At 38.7% G+C, this 22,447-nt stretch overlaps 2 protein-coding genes across 3 annotated transcripts; one reads left to right on the top strand and one right to left on the bottom strand.

Annotated features, from left to right (window-relative positions):
• Positions 1–38: 38 nt before the first annotated feature.
• fkbpl (FKBP prolyl isomerase like) lies at positions 39–3,032 on the bottom strand. The gene is made up of 3 exons (XM_043224056.1): positions 2,947–3,032; positions 2,343–2,743; positions 39–1,229 (listed from the first exon to the last, which is right to left on the bottom strand). Exons 2-3 carry the CDS (start codon positions 2,721–2,723, stop codon positions 480–482), a joined length of 1,131 nt encoding a protein of 376 aa, XP_043079991.1. The 5' UTR covers positions 2,724–2,743; positions 2,947–3,032; the 3' UTR covers positions 39–479.
• Positions 3,033–3,714: 682 nt separating this feature from the next.
• Positions 3,715–20,834, top strand: pard6b (par-6 partitioning defective 6 homolog beta (C. elegans)). Of its 2 annotated transcripts, none has more exons than XM_043225019.1 (3): positions 3,715–4,022; positions 6,170–6,392; positions 17,376–20,834. In XM_043225019.1, exons 1-3 carry the CDS (start codon positions 3,960–3,962, stop codon positions 18,239–18,241), a joined length of 1,152 nt encoding a protein of 383 aa, XP_043080954.1. In that variant the 5' UTR covers positions 3,715–3,959; the 3' UTR covers positions 18,242–20,834. The 2 variants fall into 2 exon arrangements, with proteins under 2 accessions (XP_043080954.1, XP_043080955.1); XM_043225020.1 differs by having other exon boundaries at positions 3,717–4,022; positions 17,379–20,834.
• The last annotated feature ends 1,613 nt before the right edge of the window (positions 20,835–22,447 follow it).

The raw sequence follows: 22,447 nt of genomic DNA, 5'->3' as shown, positions 1-22,447 counted from the left end.
TTAAACATTTGTTAATAAAGCGGGGGAAAAGGTTTTCATAAATAACGTTGTTTATTGTCACTTGATGCAAGAATGCGCTATACTTGGCTTTGATCATTTTCTACAACAGTTAAAAATCCAGAATGAAAACACTTTTAGAACAAAACGTCAGAGCAGTATATTCTTATTTTACAAAAATAAACAAAACTTTAGTACATTCAGCAAATGTCCTAAGCAGTCTCGTGACTTATGCACAACTTTCAAGTTTATGTAGGTTTAAACATTGACAAATTACAACATTGAACATTTAAGATAGTATATATATATATATATATATATATATATATATATATATATACTACCCATACAGTAAACGTACTTCAAGTTTTAAACACTGAAGTGACGCTACAACAAAAAAACGAAAACAACTTCTGGGCACTTTACCGTTGTTATCACTTTTATACATATGCACATGTTCTGCTTTTGTCATTCCCAATTTTCTAGTTAAACATCTTGCTCAGCCTTTGACCGAGTTTACTGTCTAAGTCCTTTAATCTGTTGTTCACTTGTTTCAGAGCAGCGCGAGCTGAAGCGGAGTCAGGTTGGAGTTCCAGAATCTTCCCGAAGGCCGTGCGAGATTCCTCCAGTTCACCCAGCTGTAGGCAAGCTTGCCCAAGCCGATACCAGGCCTTAGTGCTCTTTGGATTCAGCTCCGTGGCCTTGATACTGCTGTCTCTGGACTTACCGAGCTGGCCTAACTTAAGCTGGCATAAAGAAAGATTGCAGTGAAGTTCAGCTTTTACAGTTTTGTACTCCTCCTCAATTGGAATGGAGACATCAGCGCTTTCCGCTTGCTCATTTTCTTTATCATAACATGGTGTCAAAGCCGCATCATCGTCCTCCTCTCCGTCCAAACCTTCTTTGAATGCCTCGTCCGCTGGCTTTCTCCTTGTCTTGCCATTTAAAGTTATCGCCAGCTTCACCGCTCTGCAGTAGCAGTCTGTCGCACCCCAGATATCTCCGTTCCCAAACCGCTGACCTCCCCTTTGCTTGTGAGACAGCACCCATGCCCATTTCTCTCCAGGTGTCATCTGCCAAGACTCCTGCCCAGGGGTTAAAGAGTGAAGCTGGACTGTAAAGCGGTCAGACTGCTGAGACGATTCCTCCCCCGTTGTATTTTCAGTCTGGCTACCATGAGCATCGCCGCCTGCCGCTTTAGAGCTCTTTGCTTTCCAGGCACTTATTGTAAACTGCAAAAAAAAACAAATGAACAGATGAGATGTGATATCACACTCTGATATACAGTAGATGTAAATTAGTAACAAAATTATTAATCTTAGTTCATGTTAGTTTCAGCACTTACTAAAGCATTATTAAGATCACAACAGGAATAAACAATGAGCAACTGGATTTTCATTAACTAACATTACCAAGATAAATAAATAGTGTAATAAATGCATTGTGGAATGTTTATTCACGTTAGTTAATGCATTGACTATTAACAAATGGCACCTTATTGTAAATTAATTTTGATTAAATGATTAAATAATCCTTTATTTGTTTATGTTGTGAGGTAATTACAGCTGCTTGACTAGTGTATGTGTGCAACTCCACAAAAACTTTCTTAATACACACAGTACCAATCAAAAGTTCACTGAAGAAGTCTCATTACATTTTAAATTATTTGCAAAAATGAAAGCAGTTATTTAAAATAGTAAAAAAAAAAAATAACATTTTACTTTTTAGCCAAAAGCTTGGTGAGCAGAAGAGACATTTTAAAAAACAACAACATTAAATTTTGTATTGTTGTTTTTTTTTTTTGAAAACATAGTTGGACAGACAGACAGAGAGAATCAATGAATTATGAATAACCAACTGTTAATATTAAGTAATCATATAATCAGCAAAAATGTAACTAGTTTTATTATGAGCATTTTAAAACTTAATGTAATTACACAGTGCTACTTTTTGGAATTTGATTATGTAATAAAATAAGTTACAACCCAGCACTGTATGAATATTATAATTAATATATGTCAGCTTTCCTGTAAATTACATATACAGTGAAAAGCATTATACATTTTACTCTGACTTTTTTTGTAAAGCAACAGAATGATTTTGTTTTGGATTTAGGGTGATGATATATCAGATTTAACAATACATTTAATAAAACGCTGTAAAACGTCAGAGGTGTCCAAACCTTCTGGAAAAGGCCAACATACTGGAGAGTTTAGCTCTACCTTGCCCCTACCTGTGCATTTCTACCGAGCCAGGGCAGCTGTGTCAGGTGGGATTCAGCTAAACCCTGCAAGAGCAAGTTCGGACAGCCCTGGTCTAAGTCTAGGCTTTCGCTTCGGCTTTACCTCGCACATCTCTCCGGCCCTCATCCCTTCCAGGCAGCCCTCTGTAACATCGCACTGCCCTTCACCCATGCGCAACAGGAACCACTCGTCCAGGGGAAGCTGCAGCACAGAGTCCTGCGAGCGGGGGTACGAGGTAGCTTGCTCGCTAGAATCAACGCTGTCTGTTGAATCGTGCTCTCGACAAGCAGCGTGCGGTGTGCTCCCCTCCGTGGCGGTACTCCGCCGCACCCTGACCTTACACAGAGAGCCCATCATCGGCGTGACGTCCCCTCGCTTTCTTTCTCCGAGCCACCTTCGGCGCACCTCCCACAGACCACCGGGACACGCCGAGATCCACGACGTCTCCCCCGGGACGGGAGCAGGCACTTGGACTGTTGCCATGGTGATGGGGTTCAGAAGACCTGCCACATAACAACGAAAACAATTAAACGCGTTTGCACGGGTGGTGCCGGAGACCTGTTAGCGCCGCGACGCGAAGTCTTCGTCCGAAACCTGGCGTGTCTGTAGCTTTCGACTGCGTGCGTTTTTAAAACCGCAAAACATTCGCGATGACAAACTCACAATTTATTACAGCGTGCACGCGTTTGTGAACTCGTGTACCTACTTTAGCGCTCGCCGTCGCTGTCAGGATCTCTTCTTCTACTGCAAACATCTCCCAGTGAGGGTTTTCCGTCGCCCTCTAAAGGCGCGTCGGGCGAAGTTTACAAACTGTAGCTGTCTCTCTAAGGCTCTGTCCAACTTTGCAAAACATTGTACTAATGTGGACTAATTAACCATATGCGTACTCTGGAGTACAAAGAAAGATATACCAAAAGCTTCAAATTATAAACCAGCGCTCTTGTGTTATATGCCAAAGTTACACATTAGATATTATTACAATGCAAATATTTAGTCTGTATAGCATTGAAATGAAAAACAAAATAAAACATAGTCTTTTCAGGACAGATTTTGCTTGAACATGAGTCACTAAAAATTAAGAAATGCGTTAGATTGTATGCTGCGCTCGTGTTTTATGTTCGACTAGGTCAATGGGTTTATTCTTTTGACAAAAAATAACTAGTGGTATCAGATTGTCATTTCGTGTAATTTGATGCATCATTCTGCATACCACGGCACTGAATGATTGCCGTTCGTGGTATTTACATGGAAATACAAGGTGCTTCAATGAACGAAATAGTTTTTTGTTGGTGTTTGGACCGGGCTGGGTAATGAGTCTCGTTCGTGCACGAGAGCGGCCTCTGTGGCCAGAGGGGGCGCGCTCGTTACCGTCTCTTGACGCCGAGCTGTTTCCTGGGTGCATCGGCGTCATAAACGGGCTAGTGCTGTGTGTGTGTGTGTGGCAGAGAGAGATAGAGAGAGAGTGGGAGAGCGAGAGAGAGAGAGAGAGAGAGGCGCGCGCGCTGGGGCAGAGTTTAGAGCACGTTCAGTTGACAGGCGTCGCCGTTGCTACTCGATTCCGATAACAACACAAGCGAAGGCACGGAGCTGTCGCGAGATACGCGCCTTTAACTGGATTAAGCCGAGAAAAGCCGTTTTGGACGGACCGAGCCCAAGGCGGATGAGCGCAGCCCGCGGGAGGGCAAGTGTGTTTCTGCGGCGGGGTCCAGTCAGCGAAAGATGAACAAAAACCACCGAGTGCCGAGCAACCGAACTCTGAACGCCGTGGAGGTGAAGAGCAAGGTGCGTAGCCCGCGGGACCATTACTTTAATCGCCGGTCAGACTAATCTTCGAGGTAGGAATAGACTTAACAGAGCGTCTGGGTGTTAAGACACACTCCCGCTGTCCTGGCAAGTTTGGTCAACCTTGCGAGTTCAGTCGACCGTTGCTTTCAGCGCCGAGGACACGCGATGTGTCCGTGTTGTTAGGAGAGATCGTGTTCGGACCGTGTGTTTTGACAGGCGCTCTCTTATCTCGTGTTGTCAGGTGTTTGTTATATTGTAAAATGATGTCTAAAAGTTTTATTTAAGTTCTTATATAAGTGTGTTTGACCACCATCTCCCAATCCTTGGCAAGAGTTATTCTTTTAAACTAACGAGTATCTGTTAAGTGTTAATTATATATATATATATATATATATATATATATATATATATATATATATATATATATATATAGACTAGTATAAATTCAGTTCAAGCTAATACTTATTAATTGCTTGCTAGCACTTGCTTAGAACCTGCTTGTTTGCTGCTAGTCGCTATACTAATTAACAGTTACTTATTATAGGTTTGCTGATAACAAATTGCTGTTTTTTTAATCTATTGTGACATGTGTTTCATGACAGATTAGACTGCTAGCAAAGGAGAATATACTTTTGATATACTGGATACTATTGATATGCAATTTTTTTTTTAAAGTGCTGGTAACACAAAAAGAGTACTAGTTTAAAGTGTAAAGGAAACTTGTAAACAAACTGATGAGCACTCATCTTAGAATTTAAACATCCACATGACAAGATAATGTTTGAGGAAATTAAATATTGACTGTGCTCGAAAAGTAAGTTCAATCAAATACTAAGCCGCACTTGTGATCAATAGGATAACTAGGCTACTCAACCGCTCTCAAACAGTGAGCCTTTATCTCAGCTGTGATGTAAGACATAAAAGCATTTTTACAGGCATTGTACGCACCTCAAAATCTATTCAGAAGGTATTTATAACTTTATGTTGCTGTAGGCAGATGTGCCTATCGAATCTAATATTGGTCTCAAACCTAATAACCTGTCTACCTAGACATGCATATGATGCCCAAAAATTGTCTAGGGTAAGCAGTTTATTCTCAAGCGTCGCCCTTCGTGTTGATTTTTATGTACAGAAACAGTTATTCAGCACCAGAGGAATGTAGATGTGGTTTACAATATGTTTATTTGCATTTCTTTTGTGCTAGTCATTATGTATGACACTATAAACAAGAACCTGGTCATACTCACTCTATTAACTCTATTAAGTATATAGCTAGTGATGACATTACATTTGAACGAATCTTCCTTTTACTCTATATTTTTATTCTTATAACTTATTACAAATCATGAAGGAATTTAGGGTGACTCATTTGACAAGTTATTAGTCATATTTTATTTTTGCATCAGATTTTTTGCCCTTGATTTACCTTGTTTATAATTGCTTTGATTGCTACTGATGCTGCTATTCTATATTTAGTTACTCTATGAAATATGAAGCTTTTTTTTTTTTTTTTTTTTTAAAGTAAAAAAAAGTCATTCTCTCATTCTATTATTACTACACAAATGCTTTTGCTCTTTATTCACAATATACTGGCATCATATTATTCTTTCTTGGATATTAAATCTCATTAGGCGAATACTGCAGTGAGTCAGTAGTTTTTAATGTGTTTTAATGTACCTTTTTGAACAAACTAGTATAGATTTGTAATACCAGGTGTTTATCAGTTATCAGTTAAAGCCTGAAAATAACAGTTTAATATATTGATTTAAAATATTGTTTATATCCACAATATAGTATCAGTGCATTCCTACTTTTTTCCATGCACTATGAAGTCATTTTTAGCAACCTTTATGAATGATAAATTTTAATTAGTCTTTCATTTGTTATTTCAGAAATATTTATACAATTATAGTATGTTCATATTTTGATATTTTAAATTTATTTTCAGGTTTAATATTCATTTTTGTGTAAGTTTTAGTTAGTAATTTTGTGCTGCCAATGCATTATTTTTAATTTGCGAAGTTTTTCATCTAATAAGTAATTCATATTTTGTATTATTTCAGCTTTAGTGAAACTGATTTGTAACAGTTTAAGTTGTGCTCGTCTTGTTTTGCTGTGTACTGATGTCTGTTCCATGTTGTTAGTTTGGGGCAGAATTTAGGCGTTTCTCTTTGGACCGGTCCAAGCCGGGGCGCTTTGATGAGTTCTATGGCTTGCTGCAGCACGTGCACCGGATCCCCAACGTCGATCTGCTTGTGGGCTACGCCGATGTCCACGGGGACCTGCTGCCAATCAACAACGATGACAACTACCATAAAGCGATCTCCATGGCGGCGCCCCTTCTCCGTCTCTTCTTGCAGCGGAAAGGTGAGGGTTGTGTTTTTGAAGTGGGTCATTGGTCAAAGTCCATATGTTACCCACACAGCCTTGTTCTAACACAATATCCTCTACATCCTTTATGGACACGACACTCAGAGTTGTAGTTAATGTGTCCGGCTACATGTCTATTTGTATGTAGTTATGTAATATGCACAAATGTTTCAACTGATAACACATGTGGAGGCCATAGCTGAGCTTCAGGAAGCTGTCAGACCAGAAGTGGTGCTTTTGTTTATGTATCAGTCATATCAGATAATAATGTGACCGGTTATGTGGTCCTGGGAGAAGTAAGTTGTGTTCGGTAACCAGGCTGCTAGTTAGCAGGGTTAAGTTCTGTAATCCTAGGGCTGGGCAATATACTGGTCGGTAAAGCTGGTTCTTTGATTAGCGATTGGTGAATCTCCATCATTTGTTTTTAAATGCAGCGGCTATTAATACACAGAGCCGTAGATCACTGACAGGCTACACAATAACGGCATCAGCATCGCAAATGAATCACCTGCGAAACTGTACGCAGTATAGCATAATCCTAACTAACAGCTGTTTAATGTATCAGTTTGTAGTGAACAAATGATTAAACTGTATCTTACAGTTTAATTACAACTATGCGATTATGATATTTTATAAGTTCGGAATTCCTGTTTTGTTTCATGATGTCCCTTCACGCATTTGCCATCAACTAATATGACCAAGTGTTTCTTAATTTGGGTTAAAAGTCTTCAGACTTTGAGACTTTGAACCCTGTACTGAGCTCACTTGAAAGCAGCAATATGAAGTTAAAGGTCTGAACTGGTGACAGCTCACAGTTGTGTGCTTTCGGTGTGTGGCGGCCCCAGGCTGTGGGGTGCCCCACTCTAAGCTGTGTCTGTGTGCCATATGACCTGTAGATGGTAAGCCACTTTGTCAGGCGGAGATTAGAGGGGTCACTGTGTAACACTGTGTGGCCTGCGTTTCAATTACACGGCGACGCTAGCTCCATGCTGTGACCTGTTGCTAGGGCAGACTACGTAACACAGAAGCACATGAGGACTCACCCACTTTTTAACTACTGTACTAATGCAATCAAAAAACTTAAACATAAGTGACAAGATGTACCCTATATATTAGTAGAAGGAAGGTTTGGAACAGCCTGATGGTGAGCACATGATGTTAGAACCCTTTTAAGGTTCTGTTGAGTTCTACCATCTAACCATAGTAAACCATAGTAAAGAATGATAACTATATAACTGACAACCGCTGCTCTGATATGCACAAGCTCCTTGAACCTGGTTGGATTCTGATGGACTCTTATCAGTTATCAGCTGGACAATCTTTCTGAAAGTTATTCTAACAATATTGTTCCTCTCTGCTTCATAGTTATTGAAGTCATTCATTGTGTAAACTACAAAAATGCTACTACATTCTCATTGGTATCCCAAAAGCCTAATCAAATAGTCACAATTGTTACTTAACCAATACGTAAGAGGCAGGGAATGTGTTAAAATGTAAACAATAGCAGATTGAAATTGAATTCTGTTGAGTGTTTATGCTTATAAGTGACTGACTGACATGCATTTTAGAAAGCAGTCTACCTTTTGGAAGAGGCTTTGTGCTTGTAGTGTTGTGATGTATTAAAATGATGAAATCTCGCCAGGTTTCAGAACAGAGCCTCAGAAAGTACTTTCTTTTGAAGATTTCCGTCACATATCACGTTAGATCCAGAATTATTTGATGGAAGCCAGCACATTAAACGCACGCAAACGCGTCTTCGTGTGAGTTGGATCTGTGTTTGAAGATCCACAGCAAGGTGCACAGCACTCGGGCCGTCAAACCAACTGAAATCTTTTGTGCAGCGTCTTGCCGTCATTGAATGACACACATTCAGTGATCTGGGTTAAGATAGCCTTCGCTGCGGTTGGAGTTCACGTGGGGGATGGGGGGTCTGAGGCATTCTTGAGCGGTGTGCCTCATCTGTGGTCTGTGTTTGGAATTCTGGTTTTTGTTCTGTCCTAGCCTGTTTTGCATACTCGAGTGGCTTGACTTGAGCTCAGCTCTCTGGATCTTTAAAGAGGATGTTTTATAGGGCATGAATGTACATCTAAACACTCCAAATGAGGGTTTATGCTTGTCAATAGATGTCTCGTCCCAAATGCAGACTGAAATGCAGATGTTTTTTCAGAAATCAGGATGACCACAATGCGCCAAACCCATGCTTGTTTACCTGCTGCCATGGCAGCGGCGAAGAGCTTTACTTGAGTGGGGTTAGTGATGAGGGATTCTTGAGCGGTGATTGTAGCTTGATGGGATAGATACCACGTATTCACCATTGTGGGAAGCCGCTTGTGATTATTAAGAATGAACCAGTGAAAATGGGAAAGTTGTATCTGAATCCGAAGTGTGCCGTCCTCCCACCATCACTGTCTGTGGTGGTTGTGGAGCTGTTGTGGATACGTGTTTGCTGGCTTAAGGGGTGTTGGCACCCATGTGTCTATTTGCATCATGTGATTTCCTGATCAGACATCCTGCTCGGTCGCTACTGTGTCATAATATTGGGTTTTTGCTCTATATTCTCTGTGCTCTATATTCACTCCTCGTTGTTAACAGCTGAGCCCAGGAAATAACCCCTGTTCCAAAACTATGTGCGATGCCTCCCTAGACACCATTTTAAGGTGCCATAGGAACGCTCCTTATGTGAAAGGTTCTTGAAAGTAGGAAGCAATAAGCAGCGTGGGTATATTTGTAGCAATAGCCAACAATACTTTGTTTGGGTCAATATTATAGATCCTTTTATGCCAAAAATTATTAGGCTATTAGGTGAAGATCATAATCCATGAAGGTATTTTGTTAATTTCCTACTGTAAAAACATCAAAGAGGAATTTTTATTAGTAATATACAATGCTAAGGACTTTAATTGGGCAACTTTAAAGTTTTTCTCAATATTTATATATTTTTTTTTTTTGCACCCTCAGATTCTAGATTTTTAAATAGTTTTTATCTCTGCCAAATATTGTCCTAGCCTTAAAAAAACATACATCACTGCAAAGCCTATTTATTCAGCTTTCAGATGATTAATACTAATCATTTTAGATGATTTTAAAACACTGACCTCAATAACTGGTTTTGTGGTTCAGGGTCACATTTAATTCAGAAAGACGGAAATAGCTTGAATTAATAGACAACATTTCCATGTGTGATGCATTTCTGTGCTTGATAAGATATTTTTTTCTGATAAATATAAATACTTTTATTGTTTTTCTCTTTAAATTATATGATAATCTATAGTTTATAGCTTGTAGTTAACCAATCAACAGGTTTATATTATAGCATTTTCCTATAGCATGATTTTTGTATTCACTATAGTCTTTTTCTGTGCAGCTTAGCAGCCAGTGGAACAGAAATGGGGTACGCAACATATGTATTGCATAGGTGTTATTATATCCAAAGGCAACTCAGTGGTGATCTCCTTCTACTTTTCCCCTTTGACAGGATTTAAAAAACATCCTGCGTTCACCCTAAAAATTAGGTTGTTGCTCTCCTCCTATGAACATGCTAACATTAAAGGAGTCGAATCTCCTGTGCTCTTTACACTAGGATTCTTATTTGTGTGGACCCGCTTCCTCTGTACAGTGTTCCAAATCTGTCACTTAAGAGGTTCCATTTCGGTTCGCACGCTGCCTTAGAAGAAAGCTGCCTATGTAGAAAGCTGACAGCTTGCTAGCTTTTGCTAGAGTTTGACTTTGACTTGCTTACCTCAAGTTCTCAAATCAAACTAGTTATAAAATCTTTTGATTTTATAGAGACTGTAGTTGAGAATTCTAGTGAGATTAATTGACGGGTCAGCTAATAATATTGGCATTAATCTGTCTTTTGTTCATTATAATTAATCCTTCCACCTGTGTCTGTTTCTAATAATAGCCCAGTGATTCATTTTCTTGTGTCATTCATTACACATCATTTCCATTCCTTTCATAGTTTTCTCAGTGTATCTGTGGGATCCTCCCTACCGGCCTCACCTGTCTTAAGAGGCGTGCTTCAGGAAAGCAGCTGGAATAGTTTCTACAGAGCGCTGCGACTTATGTCTTAGGAATCTGCCCGCCCTTACCTCGTCTCTGTAGCTTTTCCTCTTCCCTTTCTTTCCTGAAACCACAAATTTGTTTACTTTTCCATTCATGTCATCAGCTGAATCAGGGCCCAGGGGCGGGTTTGTGTTTTATTGACACCTGCTGTGACGTCTGCAGCTTTTATTGTCGTTTCGGTTTTAGGAGGAGCCGTTTTAATAAGTGGGAGGAATTCCAGGGTCATGAAATGTCACGCTGATGCACAGAAGCACTGGAACACACTGTTATGTCATCATGCCTGGGCAGAGAGGGCCAGCGCCTCTCTGGTGTTGTCAATGAAGCGGAGCGGGATGAAGGAGGGGTGGAGGGTGTGCTTCTGGGGGGGAAGGGGCTGTTAGCTCCAGGATTTGGGGGAGGCGTCGCACTGTGTGGAATGTGTTCAGACTCTGATCACCTCTGCTGATTAGATTAGAGAGGACAGGAGGGCTGCTCATGGGTGTGGGAGGAATGAAGCAGTCCGTGAACCTATAGAGCTGTAGACAGTGACCAGTGCACGAAAGATGGGATGGAAAAACAGTAGGAGGGTATGAAGGTATTATTAGTGGGAAAACACTCCGCTATTACTTTATTGTTAATGAAAGCTAATGAAAGACCTGGTCACTGGTTAGTCCTGTTTTGGATAAAAGGGCAAGTCATTCACAAACACACTGTTTGTTGTCAATCTGTGTTGAGATGTTCTTGTGCTTCATAGAAATTTGTAGATGAGGTGCCGCTGAGTTTTCTCACAATATTGTAGAGAAATACAAGAGCCTTGTATCAATATACACTGCTGTTCAAAAGTTTAGGGTCAGTAAGATTTTCAAAATGTTTCTGAAGGACGTCTTTTGTGCATTTTAAAATCCAAAATATAGTATTATTATTATAAGGTCCCACTTTATATATCATGTTGCCTTAACTTCTATGTGGTTACTTTTCAATTAATAATGCGGAACAATGAACTTATTGTGTACATACATGTTTTTACACTGCACTTTAGATTTTTAAAAATACTTATGTAATTACGTCTCTAATGCATTTTTGTACTTATGTTACAGTTACGCTATTACTGCATCTTTACCCACCCCTAAACCTACTCCTAGCACCAGAGCTGTCCCTTATCTTACCCGTATCCAACCTCAATAGCAGCAGATATGTTTTGCAGTACAATATGAACACAAAAAGTACATTGTACTTATTTTTTGGTGTAAGTACATAAGACCACCTAATATAAAATATGACCTATTGCAATTAAAAATGTAGTTATTACTACACTCTTCAAAGTCTCACAATCTTTTAAAAAAATCATTTTATTATAGCATTTCTAATAATCAATGTTGAAAACAATTAATATTTTTGTGAAAAAACATATTCTACATGCCTTGTCTTTGTCTCTTAAACAATCAATATAATGCATCATTGTTGAAAACAAGTATTAAATTATATTTAAAAAAACATACTAACCCCAAACTTCTGAACATTACTGTACGTTATGTGTTTGTTCATATAACCTTTAGTTCATTAATAAGTAACAGATTGTCTAAATAAGCAACAACTCAGACTGATTTTTGAGTAGATGACCGGATAAAACACAACCAAATGCAGGGTTTGGGACATGCACGTTTTTATGGCATCTGTCACAAGTTTTAAATGCTGATGACTTTAGTGTTTTATGATTTTGCTGTGTATGATTAACCTCAGTGCAGTAAAACACCTTTCAAACTGAACTCTGACCTTTTACCACTGCACTTCACATTCCTCACAGTGTCAAAGGCAGGCTATCAGGAAGCTCCTAGCTGTGGCAGCGTGTCCCAGCTACGATTGAGTGCAGGAATCTTTTTCCATGTTATTTTAGTTGGAATCAGTGGTGTGGAATCATAGAGAAAAAGACTACGTATTTGTAGACTGATCAGAGTATCTATCCATTTAAAAGTGAAACTACCAGTTATTTAACCGTTGAACCTGTGGAACTGGGGCTGGCCCAAACACAGGCCTGTGGAAACAAAAGCCTAGCCCATCTGAAGTAGCACAGCGGTCACAGTCACTCCCTGAGAGACAGAAACTGTGCTAGAAAGAGAGAGAGAGAGAGAGAGATAAAGATGATGATGCATTGAAGGAAGAGAGTGGGAGAGAAAAGAATGAGTAGCGTCAGCATGAATTAAACTGAAGGCAGCAGTAGTTACACAACACGAAGGAGTCATTCTACCCACACACTCTTATTAATCATCCGTAAATTTGTTCCAGATTTATCCTTAACCTTGTCCTTCACAGAGCTCATCGTAAAGGGACGTATATGAAGCGGTCTTGTGCTATGCAACATTATAAATACTACATGAAATACATTTTGTGGTAATCGTCAGTATTCCAGAGGTCACCAAATTTCACCACGTTTTGGGTTTTTCAATCTCAAACGGTCTCAAGATAATTGTAAAAATAGAAAAATGTAGGAAAATTAAAAATGAGCAAGCTCCACTGTAGCACTCGAAAAGACGTTATCTTTTTAAAAGACGCATCGTAAATAGATTTTTGTGTGTTGCACTCAACAGTCTGTTTCTCATTCTCTTAACAACACATTAAAACAAAAAGTATTTTCTGCACATAACACTTAAAAGGGACATTTGATGCCCATTTTCCTGTTGGTGTGAATCTTGGTCTTCCAGTTGGTTTTCAGGTTGGTATGAATCTTAAGGTTCTTATAAACCCCAGCCAAAGTCTATAACATACTTTGGTTAAATTTCTCAATGGTAGTGTAAGAAAACACCCATTTTACCTTGTCAAAAACAGCTTTGTTTAGCGCGACTTGTTTCAGTGCATGTTCCTTTAAATGGTAATGTGCAGGATCTGTGCTAGAAGTGTTTGTCTATAGTTGTGGGAAGAAAAAAAAAACACTGGGTGGATTTTTAGCATCTTAAGGTCATTGTGTCCACACTGCCAATACATATATATTTTCAAACTTCATGTAAAAGTGAATTTTGCATCTGATGTTTCCTTTAAAAATGTTTGACACTTCCTACTATATAGTAAGTGAAAAACATTATATGAAAAGAGTAATATGTTCAAATCCAGTACCCAGTATTTATAATATAGTAGGTGAAAAATACCCAGATGACCTTGTACTTCTAGAAAGACTTGAAGGGCTCATCCAATGAATATTTTACTATGGATATTCTGTCCCATGAGTCCGCAGGAAAGGATTTGTCAATGGCTTTAAATTGATGCAACTGGCACTAGTAGAGCACACGTGGACGAATGCACTACATCAAGATTAATTTTGTACAATGCACATTCACCCTATACAGAACATATTTTTTTACAAAACATATTTAAATACAAAAAAGTATTTAAACATTATGCAATATCGGACAATCCAGGTCTACTACTGTTTCACCTTTCACAGGAAATGCACGATGATGATGCGTTTGTGGCTCAAGCTTGTTTACACATAATAACCAATTTGATTTGCTTGCTATTTTTGCTTAAATTACTGCTGTAATGAGTGCTGTACACACAGAGTGAGTTTCATACATGTGCACCTTATTTTCCCACACTTTCCCAAAGTATCTTGTTCTCAAGAGCGTTTCCCATGTTTCGTTGCTCACAGACTTTGCATTTTTCGTCTGCTATCAGAAGTGTAGCACCTGCCCAGAATAGCAGCACCTTAGAAAGTTTCTTTTTTGAATTTATTATTATTTTTTTTTTACGCATCAACCCTCCCTCTTTCATTCTCGCTCCCTCTCCCTGGCCTAATAAGTGCTCATTATAGCCCTCTCTCCACCCTCTCTTCTCCCCTCTCCTTTATCGTGCCGTGTCTGGAACGGGGTGGCACAGACTCCCAATGTGGGAGACGTCCGGGCTTAACCTTAAAGAAGCTGAAATGTTTCCACAGATGCTGTTGTGCCGCCAGCGGCTGCTCGTCTGAATAATCTGCACGCTCGATTCTTTGCAAGCAGCTTTGTGGAGCGAGACCATAAACAGAAAGTAGCACAGTGACCACATGCAAAAAAACCCTGAATGAGACATTCACAAAAGTGAAACATGAGCCATCACGGCCTTCATAAGGCCTGCTGAATATTGGATGAGATGAGTCCATCACTCTCAGTTTGCGGTGAGCAGAGATACGGTGTGACATCTCTATTGTTTTCACGCTCCTCGTGGGATGCTTCTCCCAAACGTGAACCTCTGAAACATGAATACATTATAAATAGTGAGTAATCAAACTAGTTTTCATGTAGAAAATACAGTTTACTTTTTAACCTGGTTCTTGAACAGTCTTATTTAATTTGTGACCCAAGGTGCACCAATTTATTGTTACACTTTGTTTTAGATCTACAGAAACAGTTTGTTTAAGATTATAATATCCTAAATCCTTTTTATGTAAGTGGCCTGCAAAAAGATTTTTCTTCAGTATATGGATACGTGATCATTATCTGACAAAATTGTTTTATCATATTACGTTATAATGTTGTCACTTGTAGCATTTAAAATTTTAGTGTCAGCATTAGTCAGTTACTTAAACACAGCAGAGTTAAAATAGACAGGTCACCTGACCTTGGGCGAACTGTAAGACCCTGTGTAATGGGATATTGATCACCTAAGAAAGGTGGGACAGCATTTGATTCCATCATTTCAAGCTCACACACACATACATGACTCTCAGTGGTCACACAGACTGCATCCTGGAGCTTTTACTGCCATGGTAAATAGTGACCACTGTATCAGATAAAGCCAGTGTCACATTTCTGCTGCTGTATTAACACACAACAGAGAAATCAACTATATATATATATATATATATATATATATATATATATATATATATATATATATATATATATATATATATATATATATATATATATATATATATATATATTATTATTGTGTCTTTAAGGACACATTTGTAATCAGAAATGCAATAAAAACTGTAATATTGTGAAATATTATTGCAATTTAAAATAATATAATTTAATATATTCTCAAATGTAATTTAATCCTGTCATGGCAAAAGTATCATAAAGTCTTCAGTATCACATCATTAATAATATAAATCATTATAATAAGCCGATTTGCTGAGCAAGAAACCTTTCTTAATATCAGTGTTTAAAAATTATGTGCTGCTTAATATTTTTATGTGTGTGTGTGTGTTATTATTTGCAGTAATAATAATTATGCAGTATTTATAAATGACACAAGCCATGAATCAATAAATGACAGATTAATCTTAAGTGGAAAAAAATATGCGATTTTATTATTATAGTTTTTTTTATTATTTGCATTATATTGCTCCAGGCCATAATTTATAAATAACTCCTAATATCCCCTGGTCTGCCTCTAATGATTGTAAGGAGCCCAATGCATGATAGGGCTGTAAAGAGGCCTGCATGCCTGTGTGTGTACCTTCTCCAGCATGTTTGTAATGAGCCATTACAACCGGACTGGTTTCTGTAGCGTCAGGTTTCACAAAGAGCCAGCTGTTCTGCGTTCAGGAAGTGAGATGATGGAGGTTTGTGTGTCCGTTAATATGATGCGGTTTCCATACATCGCAAGCTGCTTTTTCATCCTTTCACTTTTTCTCCTCTCGATCTCCAAGCCAAAAGAAAAGCTAGTTTGTGCCTGTTTGAGTGGCCCTCAGGGACTTCCCATGCTGCCCTTCAACGCTGACTATGAAGCCATTGTTAGGCTTTAAAATGGAAGAGTAGAGCAGATAAGGAAGGAAGAGAGAAGAAGAACGCTGGAGGAGATGAAAAGAGACCTCCATACATGCTCGACCGCTCCAGCCAACCTTGCATGGCTGAAAGTTGTGTGTGCATGCTGCGTGTTTGTGAATAAACGTCAGCTCTATTAGGCCAGAAAGACATTTTTATGATGTCTGCAGGTACTGGAGGCAAGTTGCCAAATTATTGTCAAAATGTCAACACAGGCTGCATATACAAGGACAATCCAGGTAGTTTTCTGGTGGGAACTGGCTGTCAAGACCTTTGCTCTTACAGAACAATCAATCTTGTGTGTGTGTGTGAGAGTGTGTTTTGACTATATTTGGGCTGACGTAAAATCTATTCGCACGCTAGATCACACAGACTCGTTCCTGGTTAAACAAAGACATTGGAGAAAGACATTTTTCTTTTTAGAGATGCAATTCATTTTTAAGACATAAAAAAATCTATAAAAACATCACGACGCTTGATACAAAAGTCAGTAAATAACACAATTGAGATGTTAGTTATGATCTTATAACATGTTGGTTTTTGTTAATTATTACATCTCTCAGGTTAACCATTGTTCATTCCGGTTAATGGGAGTTCAGAAAAACACATGGTACTGCTTTGAACTCTCTCAGACATTTCTAGCCTTCACACACATGCATTTATATCCTCTGCCTTCCTACTCTATTTTTCTTTTTGATCTTGAGTATGAATGTCTTGCAGGTGAAAGTCCAGGCTGTGATTAAGCCTCTGAGGAATTCATAAATGGCAGCTGAGAGAAAAAGAGAGAGAGGTTGAAAGGAGGCTTGGGTTTACAGTAGATTACACATTAGCTGAAGGGCGGAGGGAAACTAACAAGCAGGCATTCTCTACCATGGTATCCCCTGCAGGTCTCTCCTTACAAAGCTGTGGGAATAATCCAACAAGAGCAGAAAACATGCATCATTTAAACATGTGATAAATAAAACAAAACAATGGAACATGCACAGATCATGTATTTACAATAACACTGATAATGAATTCAGTTTACTGAGCTACTGAAAAGTGTTGTTTTGTTTTTTCTTTGTTTATACTTTAATTTAAAAAAAACAAATAAGCATGAAACGCTAACTAAACCAAACACAATATTGGTTTAAGCTGCAATGTCTAACACAGATGTTTACATATTTACATTCTCTTTCTTCTTCCTGCTCAGCAGAGGAGGCCGATTACTCTGCATTCGGCGCGGACACTGTGACCCGTAAGAAGACCCCTGCAGCGCTTGCAGCCGTCCTCCTTCGGCCGGACACCAACAAGAAGAAACCTCCTATCATCATCAGCCTGCCCAAAGATTTCCGGCCAGTGTCCTCCATCATCGACGTAGACATCCTCCCAGAGACCCACCGCCGCGTCCGCCTCTACAAGCACGGTCAGGAGAAACCCTTGGGCTTCTACATTCGCGACGGATCCAGCGTCCGTGTTACTCCCCAAGGCCTGGAAAAGGTCCCGGGCATCTTCATCTCCCGCATGGTCCCCGGAGGCCTGGCGGAGAGCACGGGACTGCTGGCCGTCAACGACGAGGTGCTCGAAGTCAACGGCATCGAGGTGAGTGGAAAGTCTTTGGACCAAGTAACGGACATGATGATCGCTAACAGCCACAACCTCATTATAACCGTCAAACCGGCCAATCAGCGCAATAACGTGGTACGCAGCAGCGGAGGCGGCAGCTCAGGGCGATCTTCGGACAGCAGCACCAGTTTTTATGGTTACTCGACACCGGGTTCGATGGCGATGACCCCATCCCATATTATCCAGAACTATGAGCCGGACGAGGAGAGCGAGGAGGAGGAGGAGGATCTTGTGATCGAGGCGGACGGAGGGGCTAAACTTATTCCGCAGGCAGGGGCACGGGCGACGGCCAGCACCAGCATGCCCGTCCTGCCCAGATACGAGCCCCACCTCGACCTCCGCCCCTCAAATGGTACCATGGCAAGCAGCGTGAGCGTGGGTTCTCTGAATGCCCGTGACAGGGGTGTAGAAGGGCGAAATCTTGAGGAGGAGGGCACAGTCATTACACTGTAAACACACACACACACAGCATATAATCACACACACATGCCAGTACGTACTCTTGTGTGCCATAGGACTGAAAATGCATGTCCAGGACCAAAAGAGAAGACGCAGCACTTCTCTGTAACCACCAGGTAGTTCTTATCATCAAACCCATGGAGAGCAGCACAGCACCAAAAATAGCTGCTTCTGGAGTAATAATGAACTTCCTGAGTCAGTGCGATTGAATGAATGCAGACGGCGCTGTATGAGTCATGACAATCTTTTTTTACTTTGACAACCACTCCCTTCAGAGCCACGAGGCTTGAGCGTTATCAGAGAACAAAGTACAATGGGTTTTACCCATCCTCTGTGTTACCATGGTAACTGAGTCTGAGCTACAGAACTTCAGACAGAACTGAAATATGCTCTTCATCCCTTTCCCGTCTGCAACACTAATACTCTCAGCTTACCGATTCTTTGTGGTTTTCAAGGGAATCGTGAACCTTTTGAGGGGCTTGAGTGAATGTTTTGGAGAAATTTTCTCGTGAGTGGACAGTTGTAGACTGCTGCAGATGTCTTTTATTATCTCAGAAGTTTTTAATCATAGCCAAAAAGACAAATGAATAATGTCATATTTTTCATACTGATATGTTTTATTGGTATCGCTTATATTTCTTTATGACAAGGGCTATCATCCTGCTCTTTGCTACCTGTGGTTTATTTTACCCATTAATCTTTACTTGATAACCCTATCTGGGGACTTGGAATACATAATTATCATCAATAATGTTTCAAAAGAGTGCTCTGATGTGGACACTTGGATGTTTCATTTATGAAGAGCGTCTCTACTGTCACACTTTTCACAAAGGTTCAGCTCGTTAACATTAGATCAGCCAAAAATGTCATTTTATATGTTTCTTTCTTCTGTGGCGCATAAAAGCATATATTCATAGATATTTTCATACACAAAGAATTCAGGTAAATGACAAAATTGACTTTTTGGGGGGTGAACTATACAGTACATTTAATGCATTAGGCATCATAACTAACTATTAATAATATTTTTACAATGTTAAAGTTCATTTCTGCATACACTAAAATTGACTTTTTAACATTTTAAAGTAGTTTAAATAAACATTAGATAGTGTATTATGAGTCATGAACAATAGTATATGTATGAATCAACAATTACCAGAATCAATAAAATCTGTAAAAATGGCACATAACGCATTAATGTTAACAAATTGAACCTCTTTAAAGTGTTACCGCTAACAGTAAGTGTTGCAGTCAAATTATGGAAAAACAACTCTTATTTTGTAGTGAATTACTATTGAATATATACCAAAATATTCAGTATCTTTTTGTGTGTGTGTGTGTGTCAGCCGAGTACCAGCCAAACCCTTCACTAAGTAAGCAGAAGTATGGGACAGACATGGATCTTTTTTTCAGTTCAGCTGATTGAAATGTGTTGTGAACTCATGTCAAAAATGCACAATTAATCATATTGCCATCTAACTTCCATACCCTTTACTCCGTGTACGGTAAAGTGAGCTCTTACTACTTAAGTGATAATTATGACTAAAAATGACCTCTTATACGAATAACTGGACAACTGAACAAATGTTATGACTTTGAAAGCATTCCTTTTAAGTTCAAGTGACTGTAGGTACACTGTAGGTACACTCTTCCCTTTTCGTCCTTATACATACATGTCATAATGATATGCATGATGTCACAGCCGTAAGCTGCAATACGAACCTCTGAGATCTCAAAGTGTGTGTGTGAGTGGATACACTGGGAGAGACCGATGGGAGACAGATGTGCCTACGCTCTTACAGTTAGGACCTGCTGTTGGAGATTTAGCCGAAGTAGCCTTTCATTATCCCAGCTTTTTCTCGCTTCATAATAGCTGAAGAGAATCGCTTTTCGTGGCACTTACGTTACCAAACCTGCTCGGAGTAGCACACAAGCACTGTAGCTGTGATCATACACACCACTTCATCCTGATCGTTCATCTTTTTGGTACAAACGACATATTGAATGGAGTCTTTAGCTGTGTTAATTTATTTTTATATTAACCACTACATACGATTTGGGATTGTAACCACAGAAGGTTTATTTATTTTAAAATAGACTATGTATTTTTACTTGCTTTGTTTTAGCTGACATAAAAACCTCATAATTCTGATACTTTTTTTTTTCATCTCTACAAAATGGTGTTCTAATTTTTTCCACTAGCATCTTTGGTGGAACTTAATGCTCAGACTCTTAGGGGGTGAATAGAAATATGAAGAATAACTTGCTATTTTCCAAACTGTGAATATCTTTGCATTTCTAAAAGAGACCATATATCTTTGAGCACCTGCATTGAGAGAAAGAGATAGAAACGGGCTTTCAAGCATTATCATTCATGTGTCAATTTCTCTTTTTTTGATAATAAGCTTGCCAGATAAATCTTAAGGTATAGATTTGTACTGAAATTGTCAGTATTTTCTTAGTACTACATGATGTAAATTTGTTTCACATAATGAAACTTTTAAAAGGATAAATACTATATTAAGACATAGATGCACATGTATTATAGTCGAATCTTGGATGAAATAAACTAATATGTAGAAAATGACTGATGCCGTTGCTTGCTTGGTGTGTTGTTCATGAAGAATTCTTCTGATCTGTGATGACCGGAGTGTGTCCGTTTGAAATCTATGCTGAAGAACCAGTGTTAACTCGATCAGTCAGGTTCATTTGTAAAGAGATTTGTGTTAGTGCATTATTACAGCCGGACATTAAACTGTTTCAGCGCCACTTTAAACTTTTAAACAACTGAACACTTTATATAACATTTATTTTATTCTTATCATACACTGAACATTATATGTCAAGTTACACCGTAGTGCTGAGAGGTGTAGGGCTGTAGAAATCAAAGCCTGAACTCTGATGTCAGAAGGCCACCCTGTGGTTAAAGAGTGTAACAGCATCCAGCCTTCTGCTGCAACTTTATCAAACTGATCTAATGAATCTAGAATTTGTCTTTCTAATTTTAAGATGGACCTTCGCAAAGACTAGAATACCCGTGGTTGATGTTGATTAATAAATGTTTGTAACTTAAAAACATAGTAAATGCCAAATGTTATTCCATCAGAACCTTGTACTGTAAATACCATACAACTGAATACGGTTCCTGTATTTTACTTTCCACATTATTTAGATATTCTTTATTGGGATTTGTCCGACATGGCACCGGTCTTTACAAAGCTGGTTAAATATGATTTTAATAAATGATGATTTTGTACACTAAAAAATAAATCGATAGCAATATGAAAACCTACAAAAAATAAATATAATGCCAAATAAAATACCTATATGAGCCATTCATACATGTGTGTTATTGTAAATACAGTCATAATAGCACAGATGATAATAGGAAGGCCACATGATGAACTAATACTAATGCAGTTAACAAACAGTATATGTTTGTTAGTTTGAAGCTTTGTAGTTGAGTGCGAGTCCCTCAGGTGTCATCAGTGTGAAAAGATGGATCTCAGAATTGTACAGTCACTGCTGGAAAGGGTTCAAATATGCAAAAGATGCCGTAAAACATGTGGGAACTAAAGGATTTTCTGAAGGGCAGTTTACCTGTTCTGGACAGACAAGGGACTCCCAAAACAAGTCACGGATTATCCAGGTAACAACACAGTATTAAGAATCGAGGATATATAAATATTTATAATATTTATAAATTCGGTTTTAATTTTGTTCTTGTTGACTACACGTAAATATCATTTTTTGTAAAATATCTTATTCCGGACATTACTAATTCTACACATTCTACAGATTCTAAATTCTGTATGTAAGCTTTTGACCACAAAGATTTGACCACAAACCATCAATATGTACAGCTTGAAGACAGCGCACTTAACACTAAAATAATCCAGCAAAATAATAAAAGTATAAATTGCCTATATTCTATTTAATCGTATATTTTCTAGCCTTAAAATGCGTATCTTAATTATAATCGTTTAAGCCTTTTTAAATGCGTATCTTAAATATTTTTTTGATGCTACATAATTAACAATTATTAATTTTTTATGGTGCTACGTATGTAGCTATATGATTTCAAATGACTATTTATAGAACCAAGTATGATAGTATATTTTTAGTTATTAAAAACAGCACCCTACGTATTAATTATTTATTAGCGTTTCATTTGAGATTTTTTTTTTTTTTTACTATGGC

Source organism: Puntigrus tetrazona, chromosome 23, assembly GCF_018831695.1.
Source record: "Puntigrus tetrazona isolate hp1 chromosome 23, ASM1883169v1, whole genome shotgun sequence".
In the NCBI taxonomy this organism is placed as follows: Eukaryota; Metazoa; Chordata; class Actinopteri; order Cypriniformes; family Cyprinidae; genus Puntigrus; species Puntigrus tetrazona.
This window is presented reverse-complemented; position numbering and strand designations above follow the sequence as displayed.